The sequence below is a fragment of the Giraffa tippelskirchi genome, chromosome 5 (genome assembly GCF_054371585.1).
Source record: "Giraffa tippelskirchi isolate mGirTip1 chromosome 5, T2T-mGirTip1v1.2.pri, whole genome shotgun sequence".
NCBI classification, from domain to species: Eukaryota; Metazoa; Chordata; class Mammalia; order Artiodactyla; family Giraffidae; genus Giraffa; species Giraffa tippelskirchi.
This window is the reverse complement of record NC_137279.1, coordinates 92,910,531-92,923,080: the sequence shown is the minus strand read 5'-3', so window position 1 is coordinate 92,923,080 and position 12,550 is coordinate 92,910,531. Positions and strand designations below refer to the sequence as shown.

The 12,550-nt window shown below is 45.4% G+C and overlaps 1 protein-coding gene across 3 annotated transcripts in view; it reads right to left on the bottom strand.

Moving 5' to 3' along the window:
- Window positions 1–9,889, bottom strand: part of IQGAP3 (IQ motif containing GTPase activating protein 3) — a 40,147-nt gene extending 30,258 nt beyond the window's left edge. For 2 of the 3 annotated variants that reach the window (XM_081494185.1, XM_081494187.1), the window contains exons 1-7: window positions 9,767–9,889; window positions 7,479–7,566; window positions 3,483–3,639; window positions 2,532–2,609; window positions 1,186–1,262; window positions 375–442; window positions 171–284 (exon numbers count right to left, since the gene is read on the bottom strand). In XM_081494185.1, the coding sequence (XP_081350311.1) occupies window positions 171–284; window positions 375–442; window positions 1,186–1,262; window positions 2,532–2,609; window positions 3,483–3,639; window positions 7,479–7,566; window positions 9,767–9,803 (619 nt within the window). In that variant the 5' untranslated portion in view covers window positions 9,804–9,889. The remainder of the gene's footprint in view (window positions 1–170; window positions 285–374; window positions 443–1,185; window positions 1,263–2,531; window positions 2,610–3,482; window positions 3,640–7,478; window positions 7,567–9,766) is intronic. The other variant, XM_081494186.1, reaches the window with a different exon arrangement.
- Window positions 9,890–12,550: the final 2,661 nt, after the last annotated feature.

Genomic DNA, 12,550 nt, shown 5'->3' with positions numbered 1-12,550 from the left:
GCTACAGACCACTCTGACATTATCCTTTTTTCTATCCACAGGGCCAGGCAAGCCAGGTAGCCTAATGGCCCTGCCTATGATGAGAGGTAACCAAAGTTTATATGGGGGCGTAAGGCTCAAAGTCTTCCCATACCCACTGAGCGGTGCCAAGAGGCAAGCCTCATCTCTACCTGCAGCCTCATCCACTGAGAGTTCATTGGCCAGGATGCCCCCGATCTTGCTGAAGGCAGGCAGCTGGAGGTCATACTTAGCCAGTTCAGAGGCCATGTTGCTGAGTTCCTCAGCTGCAATGACAGCACAGGTGCCCTTCATCAGGTCGCGAACCCCCAAGACCCCGCCCAGACTGTGGAGGTTGGGGGAGGAGCTGGGCTTACCTGTGAATTTCACCTTCCCATATAGATCATGTATCTGAGGAGCCAATCCCAGCCGGAAGAGGAAGAGACTGGGAAAGAATGGAAGGCATTGGGGTCTATTCAGTTTGACAGGCTGCCTATAATAGGTTTGCAGGAGATACTATGGGGATTTAGAAATGAAGACCATTCAGCGCCTGCCCGCAGCTTGTCCCCCATTTACAGGGAGATAGGCAATGTAAGTCAGTCCAAGGCAATGCTGGAGCAGATAAGTCAGGTGCTATAGGAGGTCTGTGGGGATTGGGAAGGCTTTACAGAGGACACCTGCAGCAGGTCACTGGATGGAGCTGGAGGATGGAAAGGGCATAGCAAGCAGAGACCCACTGAGCTAAGGCACGGTCACCTGAAAGGATGTGGGAAGCGAAGTCAGGAAGAGATGACGTGGTGGACACAGGAATAGGTCAATCACTTTCTATGATTTAGCCAACTGGTTGCTGATGGCTGGCTGTAAGTAGGACTAAACAGCCTTCTCTTTTCACACTGACTGTGATAGCATGTGACCCTGCTGATACATCCTAATCGGACTTCTCTGCACCCCAGTCACAAGCTGAAGATTCTTCCCTGCCTGCCCTTTCCCTTCACCCACAGAGGTCACATGTAAAGGTGCCCTCCAGCACACACATAAATCTAAACAAAACTAGGTAGACTGAAAACGTCACTCCTAGAAGTGATCCCTGTGTTCTACCCTCCGTCCTTCCTGTGTCACTGTTTGTTGCTGTTGACTGTTGGCTGCATCCACCCAAGGAACCCAGATGACAAAGTCTTGGTCTCTCACCTGAGTGCATGGATGCAGTAGACCACCCGTGGCATGTTCTTCTTGTCATAAATGTCCGTGGTCTCTGGGAAGAAGGTCTGGAGGGGAAACCACCCAATTACTGTCACTGGAGACTTCTAAGCAGCATCAGATATGGAAAGAGGGGCTGAGGAATGGGTCTTCCTATCTGACCTAGGGTGTGTGCTCCTTTGTTGCCTGGGGCTTCTGGGTCAATCTCCCCAACTCTTTACAGCCAGCACTCATCCACATACTCAGTGTAAAAGAAAGGCACTGAGGACGCACTCCAGCTGAGGCCCAGCCACAGACACACAGCCAAACCAAACATTAACTAAACATCAGACAAGACTATCAAGTCTACAGGATGCAGGCCACATGCTCCAGGAGAAGCAGGTACCTCTATTCATCCTACAGACACAGCCGGCCTCTCTCCCTCACCTTGGACTCTCACCAGAAAGGTGGCATGCTGGGAGCTGGCTATGACCCCAAAAAGGGCCCAATGAAACACACGTTGCCAAGGACCACAGAGGATCAGGACGTGCCATCACTGTGTCCAAGCCAGAGGTTTCTAACCAGCGGGGACCCCTCTAAGAGCTAAGTCACCCCTGGCATGATTTCCCATGCCACCTGGTGACAGTAATGAGGTTTAACCTCAATACATCTCGGTTACCTTAGATACATAAGAAAGGACCAAATCTAGGGACTTAAAAGCATTGTAGCCTCACCAAGGATACATGTTTCTATTCTTCCTGCCGCTCACTAAAGCTTCTTTCTTAACTGCCATTTCCTTGTCTTATAGTTTTCTCCTATAATGCAGAAAAACATGGCATAGTCTTACCATGCCTTAATTTGTATAGTCTTTACAATCTACAAAAAGAAATCAAACAGATCATGTGATCTTCCTAACACCCTTATATGGTAGATAGGGAGGGATCACTATCCCCATTTTACAGGTGAGAAACAAACTGAGAGTCAAAGAGTGAGAGGACACATAGCATGTGTCCAGCTGGGGTCCTGGCCTAGGCCTCCAAGTCTATCACCTAGGGATGTGGTGTGTCCTTACTTCACACTATGAAATTCTGGTGGAAAGATGGCCAGTCAACATAAGGCCCACCTCCTGCATTATACAGGGGCCTCACTGACTAACAGGAACAATGCACCCTGGGCCAGGGAGCCTTCACCTCCCTTCACTTGACATACCCACAGGGAAATAGAGGCAGAGACCAAGTAACAAGGTTCAAAGACACATGGAGATGAACACTGAAGGGTCCCAGGGAGATAAAACATGTGTGTGGTGGGGGTGCTGGTAAACAGCAAAGATGAACCCCAATCTTAAGGCCCAGTGTTACCGAAGGCAGACCGATGTGGGCTATTGCAGACAGCCAAAAGTTGATGTTGTCCGTGTGACGGAAATGCAAGCCAGTTGCCTGAAAGGGAAGGAAAGAGAAGAGAATCTATTTCCACAGTTCTTGGGGTTTGCTATGGGTAGAGTCCAGACCAGAACTTGAAGATTCAAGGGGTGAGGGAGAGGACCCTGCCCTATGGATTTCCCAAGTCCCCAGGATGGAGACACACAGATAGACAGAAACCACCAGGTATGGATGACCCAGTGGGGCATTTGGGAAGGATGGCACGGGGATGGGATTAGCAAGCTAGTATGCCTTGCCTGGAAAATCCCATGGACAGAGGAGCCTGGTAGGCTACAGTTCATGGGGTCATAAAGAGTAGGAGACGATTGAGCGACTTCACTTTCACTTGCATGCATTGGAGAAGGAAATGGCAACCCACTCCAGTATTCTTGCCTGGAGAATCCCAGGGACGGAGGAGCCTGGTGGGCTGCTGTTTATGGGGTCGCACAGAGTCGGCCACGACTGAGGCGACTCAGCAGCAGCACGGCTTCCGAGAAAAGGGGAGTCCAGAGCTGGGATGGGAAGGAGAGGCAGGCTGGGCTGGCTAGAACACAGGGAAGGGGAAGTGTGCCCTGGAAGTACCTTCAAGGTGGTAAAGCCCACAGCCTGAGTGTAGATTGTAGGTAGAAAAGTCTGCTTGGAGGTTCTCATATCAGGGCCTCTCAAAACCCACCTAGCAAATGGCCTTTGTTGTTAAGGATGATACACCCAGCCTGGCTGGGAGATACCCATTGAAATCTGTTGTTCTGGTACAAAGGTTAATAGCATCCTTTTCATCCTCAATAGTAGCCAGGTCTGGACAACAAATTATATGGTCATCCCACTCTCACAGCTTTGAGAAGAGGGAGTTTGAGAGGAAGACTGTAGAAGGTAGAGACCTCTGCTCCCCACCTGGTACCGCAGCTGCTCCGCGTCATAGATCTTCTTCAAGGGAACCACAGAGGGTGCAAAACAGTGGCCCAGCTTGGCCAGCAGCACTCCATTCCGGAGGCTCTCCTCCAGCTCCACCGGGGAAGGCAGCTCCTCCTTCAGGCAGGCCTCCATCCAGCTGAGAGCATGAGAGCAGCTTGTGATCCACTCGGGCAGGCCACAGCACTTCATCCAATCCCAGGACCTTCCTCCCTCCCTCTCTCCCTTTAAGCAGCCTCTCACTCTCTCCTGACTCCTGCTCCTGCCCTGCCCTCAACACCCACCTCTACCCACTGCTTGGCTGTTTCCACAGTCTTCCAAGCTGCCTCAAACACCTGGATTGACCAATCCTCAGCCCCCACCTGCCCCATACATCTTCTCTGACAGATGCTGAAGCTGCCCATCTTCAGTGAGACTTAAACAGTCTCTTATCTGCTACATGATATAACCTCTCACTCAGTCTGGTTATGCATTTGAGTGCTGAACCAAATTGTACCTGCTCACTTCTCTTATTCTGCATGTTCTCAGAACCCAGGCACACAAAAGTCATGTCTACACAGCCCAAAACCCAGTTTTGATGATGAAGAGGGGAGTAGGGAGCCCCCTAGGACTGAAGCAAGGGGAGCAGCACAAACAGACAAAAAGGAATCAGGAGACCTGCTTTCCACACCATCTCCCAAATTCACCTCCCTGAGCCTCTAGTTGCATAATCTGCAAAATGAATATACCACCTGTACTTCCCACTTCAGCGGGCAGCTGCCACGATTAAATGAGTTAATGAATGTGAAAACACCTTGAATGTAAATATCAAGTATTATTATGTCTGATGAGTGTATAAGGGAGAGAATAAGGGCTCCCATCTGAGAAGCCCCAAATGTGGGCTCCTCCTCCACATTTTGGGACCTACAGGAAAGTATCTGTTTTCAAAGAAGGAGCAAGTCACACCTCATTTTATGCTTTCTCTGTCACAGACACCTGATTTCCTATCTATCCCATCCTACCTACTTTTTGGGAGAACATTAAAATTACACTATTGATTGAAAGGAAAAAATTAAGCATTTATCCTTCCTTTAGAGCCAACATCCATTCACAGGAAATATTGGGTAGAGTGGAACAAGTTGAGTGAGACAGGAAGTGAATAGACAAAGCCAGAATGTAGGATGTTCTACAGGACAAATGACTTGGTTTCTTCAACAAGTCAGTGACATAAAGAACTGAAAAGGGGAGGTGAGCTGTTCTAGATGAAAGAAGACTTAATAGTACATAACAACCAAATGTAATATATGAATTCTTTCAGATCCTTAACTGGATAAGTCAGTTGTAAAAATATGTGATTTTTTAGACAATCAAGAAAATTTGAAAATGGCCTGAGTGTTGATCTTTCAAGGATTAATGGATAACTTAGGTGGATATTATAATGGCATTGCAATTATAAAGGCAAATGTCCATATACAGAGATATATATTAAAGTATATAGGAGGATAAAAGGATGTTATGTTGTCTTTGTTCACAGATGGCACACTTGTCTTTGCAGAAAATCTGAAACCATGACAACAAAAAACTCCTGGAGATAATAAGTGATTATAGCAAGGTTGTAGGAGACGAGGTTAATATATAAAATTCCGTTGCTTTCCTATATACCAGCAATGAGCAAGTGGAATTTGAAATTAAAAACACAATACTATTTATATTAGCACCCCCCTCCAAATGAAATCAGGTATAAATCTACATAAGGAAATCTACAAAACTGATGATGAAATCAAAGAACTAAATAAACGGAGAAATATTTCATATTCATGGATAGGAAGACTCAATATTGTCAAGATGTTAGTTCCTCCCAACTTGAGCTATAAGTCAATTCAATCCTAATCAAAATCCCAGAAAGTTATTTTGTGGTTGTCCATACAACGATTCTAAAGTTCACAAGGAGGTGCACCCAGCTAGCTTAGTTGGTAGAGCATGAGACTCTTAAAGTTTACATGGAGAGACAAAATACCCAAACTAGCCAACATGATATTGAAGAAGAAGAACAAGTTGGAATACTAACACTACCTGACTTAGCCACAGTAATCAAGACAGTATGGTATTGGTGAATGAATAGACAAATAGATCAGTGGAACCGAACAGAACCCATGTAAATATAGTCAATTGATCTTTGACAAAGGAGCAAAGGTAACACAATGGAGCAAAGACATTCTTTTCAACAAATGGTGCTGGAATAACTAGATATCCACATGCAGAAAATGAATCTAGACACAGACCTTACACCCTTCACAAAAATCAACTCAAAATGGAGCATCAACTTCAAAGTAAAATGCAAAACTGTAATAAAACTCCTAGAAGTCAACATAGGAGGAAACCTAGATGACCTTGGGTATGACAATGACTTTTTAGATACAACACCAAAGGCACAATCCTTGAAAGACATAATTAATAAAATAGATTCCACTAAAATTAAAACCTTCTGCTCTACAAAAGGCAATGTCAAGAAAATCATATGACAGTCACAGATTGGGATAAAATATTTGCAAAAGAAAACATTTACAAAAGACACATCTGAGGAAATTTCCCGGCGGTTCAGGGATTAAGACTCGGTGCTTTCACTGCCAGGGCCTGGGTTCAATCCCTGGTCAGGAAATTAAGCCAAAATAAATAGCCAAAAATAAATAAATTAAATTAAATAATTATTTTTAAAAAAGACATATCTGATAAAAGATTGTTACCCAAGATATACAAAAACTCTTAAAACTCAACAGTAAGACTGAACTCAACATCCTGACTGAAAAATGGGATAAAGATCTTAACAGATACCTCACCAAGAAAGATGTACAGGTTTGGCTCTCCCTTGACCTAGCTGCTATTCTAACAGCATCTCCCACTCTAATAAACTTTATTCTCCTCTCATAAGAAAAAAGAAAAGAAAGAAAGATGTACAAAGGAGATAAACATATGGCAAATAAGAATCTGAAGAGATGCTTCACATCATATGTCATCAGGGAAATGCAAATTAAAACAATGATGAGATACCAATATACACCTATTACAATGGTCAAAGTCTGGAACACTGACAATATCAGTGCGGCTGAGGCAATGGAACAGCAGGAACTCGCATTCATTGATGGGAAGCCACTTTGGGAAGCCATTTGGTGGTTAATGTACTCTTACCAGGTGATCCAGCCATTGCGCTCTTTGGTATTTAACCAAAGGAGTTGAAAACTTACATCTGCAAAACATACTGCCAAAACTTGGAAGCAACCAAGATGACCTTCAATAGGTGAATGGATTAATAAACTGTGGTACATCTAGATAATGGAATATTATTCAGCACTAGTAACGAATGAGCTATGAGACCATGAAAAGACATGGAGGAAACTTAGATGTATATTACTAAGTAAAAAGAAATCAATCTGAAAAGGCTACATATTGCATTATTCCAGGTAAGTAAATTTCTGGAAAAGGCAAAACTATGGAGACAGTAAAAAGATCAGTGGGTACCAGGAATTGGGGTTAGGGTGGGAGAGAGGGGAAGAATACATGAAACAGAGACTTTTTAGGGCAGTTAAACTATGACACTATAATTATGGAAGGATACATGTCATTATATATTTGTTCAAACTCATAGAACACCTACAATTCAAAGAGTGAACTCTAAGGCAAACTATGGACTTTGAGAGATTATGTGTCAAAGTAGGTTCATCACTTGTAACAAATGTACTACTCTTGTGGGGGATGTTGATGGTAGGGAGGCTATGTATGTTTCCAGGAAGGGGATATATGAAAAATCGCTGCATCTTTATCTTAATTTTGCTGTGAACCTAAATAGGCTCTATAAAGTCTTAAAAAAAATAAAAGATGCTATTTCAACTCTCCCTTTCCTACAGAATGGACTCTTGTCTTCTTCCATTTGCTTTGGGGGCAGATGCCTGGGGTGGGCAAGATGGGAAAAGGAGGCCAGAAAGAGGCAGCCCCTCTGCTCACCGCTTGGCTTCCTCCAGCCGGCACAGGTACTGATAGGCGATCTTCTGCCGCCTCTGCTCATCCATTTCCTCTGCTGTGAGGCGTTCATCTGAGGAGTCAAAGAAGGGAGCACTAGACAGAGGGCCGTAGCCAGGTTCTTCTTAGTAGATTTTCTTAGGCAACTCTGCTCAGAGACTGGAGGCAGCTCCCACATGCCTGTTCCCCTACTCCCAGGACACTGGCTCCAATCTTCTGCTCCCATTCAGTAAAGATATCCTAGTCAGCACCCTGTTAGAGGGAGGATCCTTCCTCTACTGGAGGCATTCCTTCCCTTTCCAGCCATCTTCCTCTCCATCCATCTTCCAGACCTCCTCCTTCCCAAAACTTCATAGCCCTTCCCTCAGTACCTCCCTTCAGGGATGTCCAGATCCCTCCTTGGCTGGGAACTTAGCTCCTCATTTTATCCCTAATTAGGCTCTGAGTTCTCCAAGAACTGGACTTCTGTCATCCTCCTCATGTACTCTCCCAGAGACTAGGTTAACAGAACCAACAAAGATGCATCATTCAGCAACCATTCATTCATTCAATACCTCCTGTATGTCACACTAGACTAGTGGACCCCTGCTCTCAAGAAGTTGTTGTTTAGTTGCCCAGTCCTGTCTGACTCTTTTTGACCCCAAGGACTGTAGCCCGCCAGCTCCTCTGTTTATGGGATTTTCCAGGCAAGAACACTGGAGTGGGTAGCCATTCCCTTCTCCAGGGGATCCCTGGGATCCCACCCAGGGATTGAACTCAGGTCTCCTACTTTGCAAGTGGATTCTTTACCATCTTAGCCACCAGGGAAATCCAATCTGAAAGGAAGGAAAGGCAACTCAACAGAGAGTACCATGTGGAAAAAAAGCCACTCAACTTGGGATTAAATGGAATGACAGAGAATTTTAAAAGATCACAAAGGTGTATTTACTCTCCCTTTTGGTATAGGTCACCCGAGGAAGAAAATAATCTCCAAGCTAAATAAAATGCAGACAATAATTTGACTCCCAAACTCAAGAACAGGAAATCCCTTAAATGAGGCAGCGTTCATATCCTGCCTTAGCCACAGCCTCCTTTTATCCTTCCCCCAACTCTCTCCCTTAGGGAAGACAATACAAAATCAGACAAAATGAGAGAAAGCTACATATACACACCAAGAAAATAAAGTCAGAGAACTTGAAAAGAGAGTTTAGCAAATCTGTCTTTGACTCAGCACTTAATGTCATTCCAACTCTTTATCTCTTTTCCTTATATTGCTTATCCTATGATATGACTTGGGGGAGGGGCAGGGCTTCTTTGAATTGGTAGTTAAGCGAGTTAAAACACACACACACCCCTCCATGTTCAGATTTGAAAGCACTGGCCAACAGCAGGAAATCCACTAGTTCCTCTGAGGGGGTGTACAAGGAACAAGTGTTGGTTGCTAAGCATGGAAAATAAACCAGTAAGTGAATGACATCACTTCAGAATTATGAACTGAGGACTGTGAGAGATGGGCGGGACTTTGTACATGCACAGAGTCTTAAAAAAAAAATCAGTTTTCCTGTTCTTTTCAGATCTGAAATTAGCTTTCCTTCAACTGACCGGTAGACATGGACTTTGCTTTTTGAATCCAAATGGAGAAGAAGGGAAAGGAGTAGAAGATTTTGCTTTCACTCAGGTCAGATGAAAACCTTTCTGCACTTCCATTTTTCCTACCCCACTCTAAAGCAGTGGTTTTGAAAATGTGGTACACGGACTACCTGCATCACAATTAGGTGGGATTATGGAAGAAGCCCAGTGGTGCCTGTTATAAATGCAGATTATGGACACAAGTTGAGACCTACTGTTGCTAACGCTCTGGGATAGAATAGACACCATAAAGTTTAAGAGGCATTGTCTCAAAGAAGCACCAAAAAGTTAAGGAAGTCCCCCCTATCTTGTTAGGCGTCCCGTCCCCTGGCAGTGCTTGGCAAGTATGAGCTACTGAATTTTTAAGGAGCCAACCAGACCACCTACATTCTCCCAGCCCCGGAGCCCCAGAATTTGGGAATAAGGGAGAAAACTCTTTGTAAGCTTTGAAACGCGACACAGAAGTCAGAGCATTTCGCAGCTCACAGCTTTACTCCTGCCCGCCGGAGTCCGAACTGGGTGCTCCCTCTCCACTGAACACAGTCCGGCCGCCCCTTGTCCAGCGGGTACCGCGCACAGTCCCAGCCCCAACCTCTTCCACGACCGCCGTGTCCCCGACCAGTGGCACCACAACCGGATCCTACTCGGCCCCTTCTAGCACTCACAGATCGCCCGGCCCGGGCCCGCTCCTCTCCGCTCCATGGTTCCTCCTTCTCCCAGGTTTGAATCTCCCGCCGCCCAGCCACCGCTCCTCACTGTTGCCACAGGCGGCCAGGATACTTCCGGTCTATGCCGTAGGGGGCTCTGGGATTTGTAGTACCAGGTGTCGGAGGTGCGATGCCGGGTAGGAGGAAGGATACGGCTCAAGGCTGGAAGGACCGTTCCCGTTCTTGGGGTACTTTGGGTCGTTATTTCTCCACGGCTTCTTCGGTGCTAAATCGTCTTATTTCAAGTAGCCTCTGCTCCTGCCCCTGCCACTTTCATTTCCCCCTAATATTCCCATTAACCCCACTCCCGTTCCTATAGTGTTCTTTGGTCTCGCTAACTTGAGGGCCTATTTTGTGCTACGCGCTCAACAAAGTGGTGCTGATGCAGAGATGCGTGTGTGCCAAGTCGCTTTAGTCGTGTCCAACTCTTTGCAACCCTATGGATTGTAGCCCGCCAGGCTCTTTTGTCCATGGGATTCTCCAGGCAAAAATACTAGAGTGGTTGTCATGCCCTCCTCCAGGGAATCTTCCCGACCCAGGGATCTAACCTGCATCTTTTATGTCTCCTGCATTGGCAGACGGGTTCTTTACTACTAGCATCACCAGGGAAGCCCAATGTAGAGATAAACAAACACAGTTAATGCCCTAAAGAAACTTGCTTGAATGATAAACATATAATCAAGTAACTCAGAGGTCAGTGATACACAGAGGGAGCAGATAATTGCTATTGTTAAGAGCAGTGAAATAATAATGCTTTGTGAAATAAGTCAAACAGAAAAAGGCAAATACTATATGATATCACTTATATGTGGAATATAAAAAAATAATACAATGAATGTATATACAAAACAGAAACAGACTGATAGACACAGAAAACAGACTTGTGGTTACCAAAGAGGAGAGGGACAAGTTAAGTGTATAAGAGAAACAGATATAAACTACTATACATAAAATAGAAAAGCAGCAAGGGTTTATTGTATAGCACATGAAATTATACCCAATATCTTATAATAGCCTATAATAGGATACATCCCCTGGAGGAGGGCAACTCACTCCAGTATTCTTGCCTGGAGAATCCCCATGGATAGAGCCTGGCGGGCTACAGTCCAAGGGGTCTCAAAGAGTTGGACATGACTGAGCCACTAAGCACAGCACATAATAGGTTATAATCTGCAAAAATACTGAATCACTATGCTGTACACCTGAAACTAACATAAGATTATAAATCAATGATATTTCAATTTAAAAAATTCAGAGGACTGGATGAAGTAAGTGTTTGAGGAAGAGTATGTAAAGTAAGAAAGGAGCAAAGGGCAGAGTGTTAGGGAACACTGGTATTTTAGAGGTGGACAGGGACTTCCCTGGTGGTCCAGTGGCTAAGACTCCATGCTCTCAAAGTAGGGGCCCAGGGGTTCCATCCCTGGTCAAGGAACTAGATCCCACATGCTGCAACTAAAGAGTCTGCATGTTGCAACTAAAGGTCCCACATGCTACAACAAAGATCGAAGATCCTGCATGCCACAACTGAGACCTGGTGCAGCCAAATAAATAAACATTAAAAAAAAAAGAAGTGGACAGAAGGCAAGCAAAGGAGATGGAGAAGGAGTTGTCAGCACAGGAGATAGACAGCCAGGACACTGTGGCTCATGGAGCCATGTAAGCAGAGATTTGCAAGGATATGTCAGATAGAGCAGGGAATCAAACAAGAAAAATGATCCAGAAATGATCACTAGATTATTAGGAGGTCATTGGAACCTTGGTGAGATCAGTTTCAGTCCCTGCCCCCTTCCCAAATCATTTTTTCCCTTAAGAGAGGCTGCTTAGTGAGCAACAGACTGAGCAGCATATTTGGCTCTGGTTATACTGTGGTAGCATCCTGAAGGCCCAGCCCATGGACAGAAGCTGCAGGCAGCTAGGAGAGCCCACCTTGGGCATGGGTACTATCTGTGGCACACAGCACTAGGCCTGCACACAGCAGGCACTCAACCAAGTCTGCCTGGAAAACACAGATGAGCCCAGCTACTTCCTTATAATTGTGTTTCTGGCCATGGCCTGTCTACTTAAAAGAGGCCTTTCTCCTAGATAAATGAGGACATTTGCTTTCTGATGCAGGCCACCCTTGGTGAGTTAGGGCAGTAGGTGCCTGTTTTCCTGGGTCCTGCTGTTCTCTCATTAAGCAGAACCTGGAGGTTGCAGATCACTGGAGCTGGGAAAAGGAGTCCGGGGGCAGAGAGGCTCTTCTGATCTCCAGGCCTTTCCTGACCATCAACTTTTCACCCTCTTCCCAAATGTAAAACTACCACACAGAAGCACAGTATATGAGTGTGTTCGTGTGTGTGTGAAAGGGTTCACTGCTGGGACAACCCACGCCTCATTAAAACTTGCAATCACGGTTAGTGGGAGGGACCTTAGGCTAGTTAGCCCAGAATCAGAAAACCTGGGCTCTAATCTCAGCCTCATGACTGCTTTGTGACCTCAAGCAAGTCACACCTGCTCTTCTGAGATCCCTCCCTCTGTGAAATGAGGGAATGTGATAGATGATCTTTGAAGCTATAACTAGCAACAAGCCCTTGCTGCTTTGATTCTTGCTTGAAGTGAAGGACTTGAAGCATGTGTCTGCAAGAGTGAGGAGAGGTGGGGCAGGAAGGGCAAAGAAATCCAGGTATCTGTGCCCAAGCACCAGCAGAGTTCAGCACTAAGATAGGATATTTGAGCTGTCAATCAAAGAATTCCCTAGGCATT